Genomic DNA, 16,512 nt, shown 5'->3' on the forward strand with positions numbered 1-16,512 from the left:
TATTATAGTAGTTATATTCTTGTACATAGGAGGCAGTATTATAGTAGTTATATTCTTGTACATAGGAGGCAGTATTATAGTAGTTATATTCTTGTACATAGGAGGCAGTATTATAGTAGTTATATTCTTGTACATAGGAGCAGTATTATAGTAGTTATAGTCTTGTACATAGGAGCAGTATTATAGTAGTTATATTCTTGTACATAGGAGGCAGTATTATAGTAGTTATAGTCTTGTACATAGGAGCAGTATTACAGTAGTTATATTCTTGTACATAGGAGGCAGTATTATAGTAGTTATATTCTTGTACATAGGAACAGTATTATAGTAGTTATAGTCTTGTACATAGGAGCAGTATTATAGTAGTTATATTCTTGTACATAGGAGGCAGTATTATAGTAGTTCTAGTCTTGTACATAGGGAGCAGTATTATAGTAGTTATATTCTTGTACATAGGAGGCAGTATTATAGCAATTATATTCTGGTATATAGGGGCATATTTATAATATATTCCTGTGAATTATAGTACCGTAAATATTTTATTATATATTATCTTATTTTTTTAAATAAAATATTTGTCCGCCTAATATAAAAACATTTTCAGTTAATAAAAAAATCTTACTGGGGGAGGGGGTCTTAATAAGTTTTGCTGTTGGGCGCTCTGATATCTGTACATTATCCTATGTGTGTCAGTATAATGCATTCAGCATAGTCTATGTGTATTTGGTGTGAAGATGTGAGCAGAGAAGTGAAACTGAGCAGATAAATGTGGTTTACCAAGATCGGCTGATACCGGGGTCCCCTCCCTAACGTTTTTCCTGGCCCAGCAATGTGGCCGCCAGACAGACAGAAGACAAGGGTTTCACACTTTTTGGTTTGTAAATACCGTAACTTTTCGATTTTCGCACAATGTAGAAAAATAATTTTAACCATTTTGAATGGAAAGTTTTGGCGTTTTTTTTGTATTTGATATATTTTTTTGGTTTCAGTCACTCACCATTTTCAAGACTTCTGCTTGCTATCAGTGAATAGGAACATTTATTTAGCAAGAAAAGGTAAAACTCCTACAGGAAAGTTCAACATCTCGCAATGTATGGAGAAAATACTGAACTTTAGACTCAAAGTGGTGGCAACAATGCTTCAGAAACGCACTTTTCTTCCTAACATTTGTCTGTGCTATTTTTCTTTTTTTATAAAAAATATTTTTTATTTATTTGTTTATACTGATTTGCCTTTTTTTCATACTTTGTATCAAGTCTATAGAAATAAGTCAAGGTTTGACAATTGCTTTAACCTCAAAATTGCAGGTTGAAGTTCCTACTCTGGCCAGCAGATGGCAGTCTTACACAGAGCTCAGATTTTATCTATGTTACAGAATTTTAGCGCTGGGTTTGGCGGGTATTTCAGCCCAGAGATGGGCGGTAGAAGCTGAAACCTGAAGCACCTGGGCTCCAGTGCAACCCCCTAAAATGATACCCCGGTACGTCAATGCAGAGGGTAAAATTTATATACATAGATAAGAGACCCCAACAGCATTGAGGTTGGTGCAAAAGTGTAACTCCCAGCCTCCAGTTGTCAGGGCATGCTAGGAGTTGTATTTGAGATGTATCATTAGCTCCAGTCTCTACAGTCAGGACACACAAAGAGTTAAAAAAAAAATCATAAAATAAACTGTGGGAAGAAACTGTGTGTAGAGAGCGCCCTCTAGTTACTTTGTGAAGAAATGCAGCAGCTCTTCTCTTCACTTGTTAATTTCTTAAACAAGAGAAAATTAAACTATAAAAAATATTAAGTCACTCAAATGTTACTGTAGGAAATGAAAAATCCTCTGCATCTATTATATATTTCTATATCGTAGATTAAGACTTGAAAGGTCAAGTTACCTCCATTAATTAACCTTTGAAGTCCTTATCTATTACAGGGACAGCAGCTCTGACAACCTTTAAGTCATTTTTATGGACTGGGGGTTAGTTGTCATCTAGAAAAGTAGCAGTTACCATAGTATGAGGTGAGGATCTCCTGATTGTGTGGTCAAGATAAACTATGGCTGTCCAGGAAATACCAGGGATCAACCAATAGGTGAAAGGGATTCTTTTTTTTTATTTTTATGGAGTACCCCTTTAAGGATTTTTATTATATTGCATCTGATTGTTTACAGGTATTGAGTAATTTATTGCTGTGCAGTGGGAGGGGCAGCGACCCATCCACCTAGACATCTGTCCTGGTAATGAGTGGCATCACTTGGAAGTGATGGAGGAGAAGGAGCGTAAATCTCCCGGAGAGAGATCATCAAATTCATCTGATTAGGTTTAACTTGAAATATGAAATTGGGAGGAAGAAAAAGACGTTCAACATTGAGAATCCATCTGTCTCCTGCAGTCTGTCAGGTCCTCCTCAGCAGATGGTCTCACCTCTTCTGAGAGGGGGCAGAGAAGAATAAGACAGAGAAAGAATTAGAGGAGAGAGACAGGAGAATGAGAGAGGGAAGGAGAGCAAGAGAGACAACAAGTGAGAAGGAAGGAGAGCAAGAGAGACACCATGGTGAATGAGAGCAAGAGAGACACCATGGTGAATGAGAGCAAGAGAGACACCATGGTGAATGAGAGCAAGAGAGACACCATGGTGAATGAGAGCAAGAGAGACACCATGGTGAATGAGAGCAAGAGAGACACCATGGTGAATGAGAGCAAGAGAGACACCATGGTGAATGAGAGCAAGAGAGACTACATGGGGGATTGAAGTCGAGGAAGAGATCCAAGTAAGAGCGAAGGAGAGGAAGAGATCCAAATGAGAGGGAAGGAGAAAGGAAGAGATCCAAATGAGAGGGAAGGAGAGAGGAAGAGATCCAAATGAGAGGAAAGGAGAGAGGAAGAGATCCAAATGAGAGGAAAGGAGAGAGGAAGAGATCCAAATGAGAGGAAAGGAGAGATGATAGAGAAGGATAGAGAGACAACAAGTAAGAGGAAATCAGAGGAAGAGAGAAAAGTGGGAGGGAAGGAGAGGAAGAGAGACAAGTGGGAGGGAAGGAGAGGAAGAGAGACAAGTGAGAGGGAAAAAGAGAAAGAGACACAACATCAGGGTGAAAGGAAGAGAGACAAGTGGGAGGGAAGGAAAGGAAGAGAGACAAGAAAGAGGGGAGGAGAGGAAGAGATACACCAAGTGAGAGGAAAGAAGAGAAAGAGAGAACATGGGGGTGAAGGGAAGAGAGACAAGTGACAGGGCAGGGGAGGAGAGGAAAAGAGACAACAAGTGAGAGGGAAAGAGAAAGACACCAAGTGAGAGGGAAGGAGAGGAAGAGAGACAACAAGTGAGAGGGAAGGGGAAAGGAAGAGATCCAAATGAGAGGGAAGGAGAGAGGAAGAGATCCAAATGAGAGGAAAGGAGAGATGATAGAGAAGGATAGAGAGACAACAAGTAAGAGGAAATCAGAGGAAGAGAGAAAAGTGAGAGGGAAGGAGAGGAAGAGAGACAAGTGGGAGGGAAGGAGAGGAAGAGAGTCAAGTGGGAGGGAAGGAGAGGAAGAGAGACAAGTGGGAGGGAAGGAGAGGAAGAGAGACAAGTGGGAGGGAAGGAGAGGAAGAGAGTCAAGTGGGAGGGAAGGAGAGGAAGAGAGTCAAGTGGGAGGGAAGGAGAGGAAGAGAGACAAGTGGGAGGGAAGGAGAGGAAGAGAGACAAGTGGGAGGGAAGCAGAGGAAGAGAGTCAAGTGAGAGGGAAAGAGAGGAAGAGACACAACATCAGGGTGAAAGGAAGAGAGACAAGTGGGAGGGAAGGAAAGGAAGAGAGACAAGAAAGAGGGGAGGAGAGGAAGAGAGACACCAAGTGAGAGGAAAGAAGAGAAAGAGAGAACATGGGGGTGAAGGGAAGAGAGACAAGTGACAGGGCAGGGGAGGAGAGGAAAAGAGACAACAAGTGAGAGGGAAAGAGAAAGACACCAAGTGAGAGGGAAGGAGAGGAAGAGAGACAACAAGTGAGAGGGAAGGAGAAGAAGAGAGACAACAAGTGAGAAAGGAAGAGAGACAACATCGGAATAAAAGAAAGACAATTGAAAGGGAAAGAGAGGAAGAGAGACAAGTGAGAGGGGAGGAGAGTAAGAGAGACACCAAGTGAAAAGAAACTAGAGAAAGAGAGACAACATGGGGGTGAAAGGAAGAGAGAGAACATGGGGGTGAAGGAAAGAGAGACAAGTGAGAGGGGATGAGAGGAAAAGAGATGACAAGTGAGAGGGAAGGAGAAAAAGAGAGACAAGTGAGAGGGAAGGAGAGGAAGAGAGACAAGTTAGAGGGGGGGAGAGGAAGAGAGACAAGGAGAGAAAGAGACAACATTGGGGTAAAAGGAAGAGAGACAAGTGAGAGGGAAGGAAAGGAAGAGAGACAAGTTAGAGGGGGGGGGGGGGGGGGGAAGAGAGACAAGTTAGAGGGGAGGAGAGGAAGAGAGACAAGTTAGAGGGGAGGAGAGGAAGAGAGACAAGTTAGAGGGGGGGAGAGGAAGAGAGACAAGTTAGAGGGGAGGAGAGGAAGAGAGACAACATTGGGGTGAAAGGAAGAGAGAATATAGGGGTGAAGGGAAGAGAGACAAGTGGGAGGGGAGGAGAAAAAGATAGACAAGTGAGAAGGAAAGTGGGGAAGAGAGACAACAAGTGATAGGAAAGGCACAGAGACAATATCGGAGTAAAAGAAAGAGAGAGGGGGAAAGTGAGAGGGAAAGTGGGAAAGAGACAACAAGTGAGAGGGAAGGAGAGAAAGAGAGACAAATGAGAGGGAAGGAGAGGAAGAGAGACAACAAGTGTTTTTTTTAATTTGCATACCTAAAACATTACATGGCAATACATTTCGTAATTTAAATCAAGCAGGACTCATTCTTTCTATAGCCCCTGTATAGACATAGTTACAAGTTAAAATTATGTCTGCCTGCAGCCACCACTAGAGGGAGGTCAGGAGTTACCGCATGCTTCTTATACATTGAACTCCATCATAAATCTGTTTGCGGTAAGCTTTGATCTCCCTCTAGTGGTGGCTCTAGGTATGTAGAATTTTTATATTTTCCATATTGATCAGAACTACATGCAGGACAAAGCCACAACACAATGCTGATATAAGGTAGAAAATTATTCATTCATTGACAAAACCGATGACATTGAACTCACCGTGATATGACCCGTGTAAATCCAAACACAGTTCCTTCACTGCCACTGCTGTGCCTAAAACTACCGTCTTCTGAAAATACAAGAAACAAAGTTATTTCCTTGAACAACTTATTTTTTTTCTGCTGACTTAATTAGATTTTTTTATTAATTTTTTGTTTTAGATGTAGAAACTTTTTGAATCAAATAATAGATGAATTCACTACAGGCATCATGGCCGAATGTCTGATCTTCAAAATACACCACATGAAAGGGAACAGAAGGAGGCACTTCCACCTGAAAACACTGACACACATTACCCAGGAACAAAGCGAATAGCAAATGTTATCTTCTGTATGGAATGCAAAATAACAGACCAAAGCGTGGGGCATCAAACCTGCAGCCCTAACTGCTTAGCCGTGCACTGCGAAATAAAATGCAACTATTGTTCCCTGTTATCAGACATTTTAGTTGGTGTAAAGTCCAATGGATAGCTCCTATGTACAAGAATATAACTACTATAACACTGCTCCTATGTACAAGAATATAACTACTATAATACTGCTCCTATGTACAAGAATATAACTACTATAATAATGCTCCTGTGTACAAGAATATAACTACTATAATACTGCTCCTATGTACAAGAATATAACTACTATAATACTGCTCCTATATACAAGAATATAACTACTATAATACTGCTCCTATGTACAAGAATATAACTACTATAATACTGCCTCCTATGTACAAGAATATAACTACTATAATACTGCCTCCTATGTACAAGAATATAACTACTATAATACTGCCTCCTATGTACAAGAATATAACTACTATAATACTGCTCCTATGTACAAGAATATAACTACTATAATACTGCTCCTATGTACAAGAATATAACTACTATAATACTGCTCCTATGTACAAGAATATAACTACTATAATACTGCTCCTATGTATAAGAATATAACTACTATAATACTGCTCCTATGTATAAGAATATAACTACTATAATACTGCTCCTATGTACAAGAATATAACTACTATAATACTGCCTCCTATGTACAAGAATATAACTACTATAATACTGCTCCTATGTACAAGAATATAACTACTATAATACTGCCTCCTATGTACAAGAATATAACTACTATAATACTGCCTCCTATGTACAAGAATATAACTACTATAATACTGCTCCTATGTACAAGAATATAACTACTATAATACTGCTCCTATGTACAAGAATATAACTACTATAATACTGCCTCCTATGTACAAGAATATAACTACTATAATACTGCCTCCTATGTACAAGAATATAACTACTATAATACTGCTCCTATGTACAAGAATATAACTACTATAATACTGCTCCTATGTACAAGAATATAACTACTATAATACTGCTCCTATGTATAAGAATATAACTACTATAATACTGCTCCTATGTATAAGAATATAACTACTATAATACTGCCTCCTATGTACAAGAATATAACTACTATAATACTGCCTCCTATCTACAAGAATATAACTACTATAATACTGCCTCCTATGTATAAGAATATAACTACTATAATACTGCTCCTATGTACAAGAATATAACTACTATAATACTGCTCCTATGTACAAGAATAGAACTACTATAATACTGCTCCTATGTACAGGAATATAACTACTATAATACTGCTCCTATGTACAAGAATATAACTGCTATAATACTGCTCCTATGTACAAGAATATAACTACTATAATACTGCTCCTATGTACAGGAATATAACTACTATAATACTGCCTCCTATGTACAAGAATATAACTACTATAATACTGCTCCTATGTACAAGAATATAACTACTATAATACTACCTCCTATGTACAAGAATATAACTACTATAATACTGCTCCTATGTACTAGAATATAACTACTATAATACTGCCTCCTATGTACAGGAATATAACTACTATAATACTGCTCCTATGTACCAGAATATAACTACTATAATACTGCTCCTATGTACAAGAATATAACTACTATAATACTGCCTCCTATGTACAAGAATATAACTACTATAATACTGCTCCTATGTACAAGAATATAACTACTATAATACTGCTCCTATGTACAGGAATATAACTACTATAATACTGCCTCCTATGTACAAGAATATAACTACTATAATACTGCTCCTATGCAAGGCCAGCCGCGCTCTTAATGGTGAAACAGGAAGACTTCTCCCAGCTCCACCATTCATCCTGCAGGCACGGATCGCGCTACCAGCCTGTGTGGGTGGAGCCTGCAGCACAGTAATCTGTATAGGCTCCACCCACACAGTGCTGCAGAGCGATCTGTGCCTGCAGGGAAGAGAGGACTGTGAGCTTCATTAATGGGACAAGGTGAGTAGTTACTGTGTTTTTTTTGTTTTTAATATAGAGGGTGGGGTCACAGATAATTTTATTACTATGGAGGGGGCACAGAGGGCATTACTAATGTGAAGGGGGCACAATCGGCATTTCTACTATGGAGGAGGCACAGAGCCTGAGGGCATTACTACAAAAAAAAGGGGCACAGTGGGCATTATTACTATGGAGGGGGCACAGAGGGCATTTCTACTATGGAGGGGGCACAATGGGCATTTCTACTATGGAGGGGGCACAGAGGACTTTATTACTATGAAGAGGGCATTTCTACATTGGAGGTGGTACAGAGGGCATTACTAATGTGAAGGGGGCACAATGGGCATTTCTATTATGGAGGGGGCACAGAGCCAGAGGGCATTACTACAATGAAGGGGGGGCACTGTGGCAGGCGCAGCACTATGAAGTGCCTTTTGCGCTGTGGCATTAGAAGAATTCTGATATCTCTGACTTTTAGTCTATCCAGACTGTCTATTACTCTGTAATTCCTCTAGCGCTGTTCTATGGAAACAGTAGGTTTAAAGAGCGCACCAAATGCTTGAAATAACTTCTTTATTAACTTCAACTTTTCTTCATATATAACACTGCCGCCTCCGCAGCAGATAGTCCATGTACATAACACGTGTTGAATAAAGTATCATAAAATGGCAGCATGCCTAAGATGGTGCTGCCCAGCAAGGGGGGGCGGGGGGCATTCCAGTGCCAGCAGAGGCTTTTATTATTTTTATCATATTTTTCATTCCCTACCTCTGCCAACAGGGTAACTTGGGTGCCTTGGTGTGGAGGTAGGGAGGGGGGGGGGGGGGGGGGGCGGCGATTTTTTGGGGGGGCCTGATTAGCACTTACTGCGAATCTGCTGCCGGTTTGTGTCTACACTCCATAGCTGAAGGACCTTCGATGACATCATAGTCAGCAGTGGAAGTGGAAGTAGGACCTGTCATTAGGTCACAGTCATGTGACCAGTGCAGAAAGAGGCAGCGCTCAGCAGTGGAGACCTGTGATGCCATGGAATGAATTTAAGTGCCAGAGAAATGCTGGAAGATGTGATTCTCCCCATTACACCTGCTTAGTGCGAGGGAAATATGTTATTTAACTGGGACTGTATGTTAGAGGGGAGGGGTGTTAGTTACATAGGACTGTATGTTATGGAAGACTATAAGAAAGATATATTTTTTACATGGGACTGCATAGTATAGAAGACTGAAGGGAGAGGAGTGAAGTTATTTACATGGGACTGCATGGTATAGAAGACTGGTGGGAGCCGACTCGTGTTATTTACATGGGACTGCATGGTATAGAAGACTGGAGGGAGAGGACGGGCATTACAATTTATGGGGGCACTACAGAGATGATTATAACTCCGGGGGGTATGGCAGGAGGTATTATAATTACAGGGGGCACTGCAGGGAACATTATAAATACTGTGGGCAGTGGTGGAGGGCATTACTACTACTGAGGGCTCTATAGAAGTGCCTTATAGATTGTAAGAGGTGCCCTTTAGGGAGCCTGATTACCACTGGGGATACTATTTGGGGGTGGCTTCCGCCTGGCAGTGAGCCCGGTGATGTCACTGGCACTAATGGACATGCTTTAGCTGTAAAATGGCTAGGGCAGCGTTAAGCCACCCATCAGTGCCTGTCTGTGATGGATCCATGTTCATAGATGCCTGCATTATTGAGGGGAAAAAATGAATATTTGAATATATGCAAATGATCCTCTAGGAGCAACAGGGGCGTTACCATTACACCTTGAGGCTCTGCTGTCTCTGCAACTGCCATCCCAGTCTACTTTGACAGGGCAGTGAAAATGTCACCCCACTAGGCCATGTTAAAGTGCAGAGGGCGCGGAGCCTCTAGGTGTAATGGTAACGCCCCCGTTTGTATATAATAAAACATCATTGTGGGGGCATTAAGGGCACTGGGTGTGTATAGTTATGCTTTGGGCAGAGTTAGAGGCGTGACCTAGTATGAAAAGAATATATATACACATATTGTAAACATATTCACAAGATGTTTTTTATTTGCACATGTATGTTTATATTTGTATGTGTGGTTTGGCGGGGGGGGGGGGGGGGGGGAGCAGGTACATCCTTTGCACAGGGGCCCTTTGCTGCCTGTGTCTGCCCCTGGGTGGTTCAACTGTTCATTCAACATAAAATGGTGGATATATTTCTCTCTTCAGTATCTGTACTCTCACTTTAAGTTATTTAAGCACTTTATGATCTCTCTGAGAGGTATATCTGAGGTCTAACTAATAGTTCACTTGATCTACTTGGTTTGCAGTTCGCATTTTATGCAATTTGTTTGGATTGTATGGTTGTAATTTGTATGCAATTGGTGGAACTGTAAGTAAACACACATAACTGGTTCAGTATACAGTTCTAATCACTATATTAACAGTAGGAACATTATATGACTGTTTTAAATACCTATTTTGGCCTCTCTGCTTTCATAAAACACAGCTCTAAGTGGAGTGAATGTCTGTTCAGCTCCTCTTCTGTGGTGTAATGATTCTAGCAGCAGGAGCTGGGGGGATTCCCAGACAGGCTGTGTGTGAGGCTGGCTGTGATTGGTCAAAACTCATGCTGTGTGTGAGGCTGGCTGTGATTGGTCAAGACTCCTGCCCAGCAACAACAGTTTAACTCTATGCTTTCTGTTGTTTCTGCTGGTGTCATTGAGCTTACCTTACATTATAAAATTAATCTTAAAGGCATATTATCTTTTCTGCTTCTGTAAACACAAAATATAACTATTACATGACATCCAAACATTAAGTCACTGTAAATAATTCTGCCCTTGTCTTAAACACACAAACATAGGAACTGTATTAGGGTTATTGGCAGGTCTAGCTGTATACACATATAAGCTATATTAGCAAACTAGGACAGGTCTTAGTTGGCCAGTTACAGGCACAATGGGGATTATTACTATGAAGGGGACACAATGGGGATTATTACTGTAAAGGGGGCACAAAGAGGGCATAACTTTGAGAGGGGGCACACATCTGTACAAAACTATTGTGAAGGTTGTACAATGAGGGCAATACTACTGTGAGAGGGTACAAATTTTTTTTAAGTATTGGGGGGGTGTTTCAGAGAAATGACTTGCCCCGGGTGCCAAACACTGCACGCATGTCACTGAAGCAGGGAACTATTTGCTACCCGCTCCACCATTGAGCCACCAGCGCTCTGCCGCAGTAGCAACAGCACAATGTCCTCACACATTGTCCTGCTGATCTGTGTAAAGTACTTATATTGTAGTACATAGGAGCAGTATTATAGTAGTTATATTCTTGTACATAGGAGGCAGTATTATAGTAGTTATATTCTTGTACATAGGAGCAGTATTATAGTAGTTATATTCTTGTACATAGGAGCAGTATTATAGTAGTTATATTCTTGTACATAGGAGCAGTATTATAGTAGTTATATTCTTGTACATAGGAGCAGTATTATAGTAGTTATATTCTTGTACATAGGAGGCAGTATTATAGTAGTTATAGTCTTCTACATAGGAGGCAGTATTATAGTAGTTATATTCTTGTATATAGCAGGATTATAGTACTTAAATTCTTGTACATAGGAGGCAGTATTATAGTTGTACAAGAATAAAACTACTATAATACTGCCTCCTATGTACAAGAATTTAAGTACTATAATACTGCTATGTACAAGAACATAACTACTATAATACTGCCTCCTATGTACAAGAATATAACTACTATAATACTGCCTCCTATGTATAAGAATATAACTACTATAATACTGCTCCTATGTACAAGAATATAACTACTATAATACTGCTCCTATGTACAAGAATATAACTACTATAATACTGCTCCTATATACAAGAATATAACTACTATAATACCGCCTCCTATGTACAAGAATATAACTACTATAATACTGCTCCTATGTACAAGAATATAACTACTATAATACTGCTCCTATGTACAAGAATATACTATAATACTGACTCCTATGTACAAGAATTTAAGTACTATAATGCTGCTATGTACAAGAACATAACTACTATAATACTGCCTCCTATGTACAAGAATATAACTACTATAATACTGCCTCCTATGTATAAGAATATAACTACTATAATACTGCCTCCTATGTACAAGAATTTAAGTACTATAATACTGCTATGTACAAGAACATAACTACTATAATACTGCCTCCTATGTACAAGAATATAACTACTATAATACTGCCTCCTATGTATAAGAATATAACTACTATAATACTGCTCCTATGTACAAGAATATAACTACTATAATACTGCTCCTATGTACAAGAATATAACTACTATAATACTGCTCCTATATACAAGAATATAACTACTATAATACCGCCTCCTATGTACAAGAATATAACTACTATAATACTGCTCCTATGTACAAGAATATAACTACTATAATACTGCTCCTATGTACAGGAATATAACTACTATAATACTGCTCCTATGTACAAGAATATAACTACTATAATACTGCTCCTATGTACAAGAATATAACTACTATAATACTGCTCCTATATACAAGAATATAACTACTATAATACCGCCTCCTATGTACAAGAATATAACTACTATAATACCGCCTCCTATGTACAAGAATATAACTACTATAATACTGCTCCTATGTACAAGAATATAACTACTATAATACTGCTCCTATGTACAAGAATATAACTACTATAATACTGCCTCCTATGTACAGGAATATAACTACTATAATACTGCTCCTATGTACAAGAATATAACTCCTATAATACTGCTCCTATGTACAAGAATATAACTCCTATAATACTGCTCCTATGTACAGGAATATAACTACTATAATACTGCTCCTATGTACAAGAATATAACTACTATAATACTGCTCCTATGTACAAGAATATAACTACTATAATACTGCTCCTATATACAAGACTATAACTACTATAATACTGCTCCTATGTACAGTAATATAACTACTATAATACTGCTCCTATGTACAAGAATATAACTACTATAATACTGCTCCTATGTACAAGAATATAACTACTATAATACTGCTCCTATGTACAAGAATATAACTACTATAATACTGCTCCTATGTACAAGAATATAACTACTATAATACTGCTCCTATGTACAAGAATATAACTACTATAATACTACTCCTATGTACAAGAATATAACTACTATAATACTGCCTCCTATGTACAAGAATATAACTACTATAATACTGCTCCTATGTACAAGAATATAACTACTATAATACTGCCTCCTATGTACAAGAATATAACTACTATAATACTGCCTCCTATGTACAAGAATATAACTACTATAATACTGCCTCCTATGTACAAGAATATAACTACTATAATACTGCTCCTATGTACAAGAATATAACTACTATAATACTGCCTCCTATGTACAAGAATATAACTACTATAATACTGCTTCTATGTACAAGAATATAACTACTATAATACTGCCTCCTATGTACAAGAATATAACTACTATAATACTGCCTCCTATGTACAGGAATATAACTACTATAATACTGCTCCTATGTACAAGAATATAACTACTATAATACTGCTCCTATGTACAAGAATATAACTACTATAATACTGCTCCTATGTACAAGAATATAACTACTATAATACTGCTCCTATGTACAAGAATATAACTACTATAATACTGCCTCCTATGTATAAGAATATAACTACTATAATACTGCTCCTATGTACAAGAATATAACTACTATAATACTGCTCCTATGTACAAGAATATAACTACTATAATACTGCTTCTATGTACAAGAATATAACTACTATAATACTGCCTCCTATGTACAAGAATATAACTACTATAATACTGCTCCAATGTACAAGACTATAACAACCATAAAATATATTCTATATTATAATTATATACACTTTCTCTTAGTCTTATGGTCGAGAATATGGATACAAATCTCTGTCTCTTTTCCGATGTCTTCCACTCTGACGTGCAGCTCCCTGGAGTGGTGGAGGCTCTTTCTTTGTAATATGTCAGAATTTCCATTAAATCTCAGAGGAAGTCTCAGCTGTGCTGTTCCTCAGACCGGGGTCACACTTGTGTATTATTTATAAAACAATAAAAGTTATATTTCCGGCTGTCGGGGGACGCAGTAGATGTGGATGGCAGTCAGGGGGCACTGTTCTCCTTCAGGAAGCAGCTGATGACAGTAAACTATGGTTGTGTGAGGAGTCGAGTCTGGCGTGTGGAAGACATTCAGTATGCCTGTATGCCTAGGACGTTGATTGTGTGAGCTGGACTGCGCCCAAATACCAAGGAGATTTATTAATCACTTTATCTCGGGGGGTGGGGGTGGAATGATGGGCACGTTATATAAAGAAAAAGTGGAGAAAGATCTGTGGCTGGTAAGGACCAAACAACCATTTAAACTGCTTTTTTGAAAATAAGGCAGAATCAAACAGGGGCTGGTGGGGCATGTGTCCTGGATGCATCATGTCTGAGAGGTTCCAGTAACCGACCCAACGTTGGCCAGTGTGATCACAGAGGGCTGTGGCAATGAATGTAATCTTTGCCCTTGGTGAAGGGAACATAGCTACAACTCTGTTTTGATGGACCTGTCTACCATCATTCTAACCAGAGAAAATGTGATGGTAAAACAACCCAAAAACATAACGATAATTAGTCGGAAAGTCATGAAAACTCGAAGCATGACTTGGAGATGTCAACTAAACATGGCAAGTGTGAATAGCAGACAACCAAATATGTAGTGATGACATCATCGGCGTGGCCATGACATTGATATGTTCTTTGTACAATGACCACCCTTGAAGGTCACCAAAAGATTATTAAGATTTACATGATGGTTTATAGAACCTGACTAGGGGACAATATACAATGGGGAAAACAGTTCCAACTTTTTCTTATATCCTAGAATCCATTGCCATTATAGACAACCACATATATACTGATGACATCATCAGTGTGGCTATAACATTAATATGTTCTTCATATATTGGCCACCCTTGGAGGCCACTAACAGATTATTAAGATTTATTTGGGGTCAAGGAACTTGACTTGAGGGCAATATTTAAATGGGAAGAACGGTTTCGACTTTTTTATATTGGAATCTGTTGCTATTATTGTAAGACAGTTGCCAAAATCTTGTGGCTGGAGGTACGATGTCCTCACCTGATCTATCATTAATTGCAAATAATGCATCTTCCATTGCAGCTATTGATTTTCTGCTGTTATGAGAGTCAAAGCTTTCTTATCTGATGTCTTGTCCACGAAGATGATGAGGACCATGAAGTGACCTCACAATCCAACATGGACCCAAAGTGCTACTAATGAATGTAATACATAGGAAGGTCTTCTGACATAGAATATCAAAGGGTCACATAACTGGAGACTGTAAGCTCAGTGCATGACCAAAATCCAAAGGGACTGTAGTGCTAAATAGACTTATGACACCGATTAGACGTTTCAGTAATTCCTATCACTTACTGCTACCCCTTTTCAAGTTCCAACCCAGGCCCACGTCTGTAGATTCTATTGTTTCTGCAGCCTACCTTCACACCTTCCCGTTGAGGTCCAGTTCAACATTCATTTGTCATTGAATGTCCTGTCAAGTTCCGGCTCTGCATTGTATTGTTATAGCTAGCCTGGTTTCAGCTCAGCATTATATGGTTGTTGAATGACCTGTTGAGTTCTAGTTAAACTTCTTTTGTTACCCAATATCCCGTAGATTTCCATTTCACCATCCTACAGTCATAGCTTTGAGTCCTCATTGTAGTTCTCTTTCAGCACATTTGGTCATGGTCTGTCCCGTTAAGTTCATGTTCAGCAGTTTATGGTTATTGAACGTCTGCTCAATGCCAGTACAGCACTCCATTACATGAAATTGTGATGAGTTTTTTTGGGGTCATGCCAACATTCCACTTCCAATGATGTCACTGTTCAGTTTGAGTTCAACATTTTATAGTCGTTGACTATTTTGAGGATCATTCTGTTGAGATCTCCATTGGACTAATGCGAGATGTCCAGTTTGTTCTTCTATCACTATGTGGCATTATCAACAGCAGCCGGAGCACTACAGATAATAAAGAGGCAAAGCATCCATCAATAGTGGTCACCTTAAAAAAAAGCTAATTCCTCTTCGAAAAGATTTACGATCTCTTTTCATTGCACTTTTTCATGGACGCTCTATCTCAGAGAATCACTGAGATAATTCTGATGTTGAGCAGCCCTCTTCTGTAAATAGAGACATCAATCATTGTATCTCGTTAATTGTAAAATATTGACCCACCAGGCACTAATTGATATAACTGGTGCATTGCATTAGCATGACAGATGCTAAGTTGTGTTGACTCGAACCATTTCGACCCTTCCAAAGAGATGTTGCTTGATATTTAAATGGTTCTCCACCTATACTACATGGCACGTACTGTATCTCCCCAAAGGAAAAAAAAAAGGATCAATCATGTTGAAACGCAACAGCTTAATCCTTATCAGGAGTTAGGAGGCCCCCCATATATGTTAAATCCTTGGGCGTTCCTGCTGAAATTGGTAGGTTTGGTCAGTAAAAATCTAAGGTTTGACCAGCCTTTGTCCTAAAAGAGAAAACATTTAGAGCTTCTTAACAATAGAGAGGAGTGTAAAACTGGCAACACCCTCACGACAGAGAGAACATAAGAGGTATCCATTCATTACTCATCCTCTGCTGCCAGACTTCAATCTCAGCCTCAATACATCTGTTCAAGTTAATAAATCCACTCTGAGCTGCACTACCATTTCTCATATATCAATCTAATGAAAACTAGAGATGCAGTGGCCCCACACTACAAAAATAAAAAGTTGATGGATGGAGAGGCCTCTGCAGGGTGTAGGGAGGGACGAAGAGAATGGAAGTAACATCACATTTCATGTTTCTTATCAAAATCCTCAAGTGTAACTTT

General features: G+C 38.9%; 1 protein-coding gene across 1 annotated transcript; it reads left to right on the forward strand.

The window, feature by feature from the left end:
• The first annotated feature begins 3,338 nt into the window (after positions 1-3,338).
• Positions 3,339-3,824, forward strand: LOC120981573 (octapeptide-repeat protein T2-like). Its single transcript, XM_040411111.1, has one exon. It carries the CDS (start codon positions 3,339-3,341, stop codon positions 3,822-3,824), a length of 486 nt encoding a protein of 161 aa, XP_040267045.1.
• The last annotated feature ends 12,688 nt before the right edge of the window (positions 3,825-16,512 follow it).

This window comes from Bufo bufo, chromosome 11 (assembly GCF_905171765.1).
Source record: "Bufo bufo chromosome 11, aBufBuf1.1, whole genome shotgun sequence".
Classification (NCBI taxonomy): domain Eukaryota; kingdom Metazoa; phylum Chordata; class Amphibia; order Anura; family Bufonidae; genus Bufo; species Bufo bufo.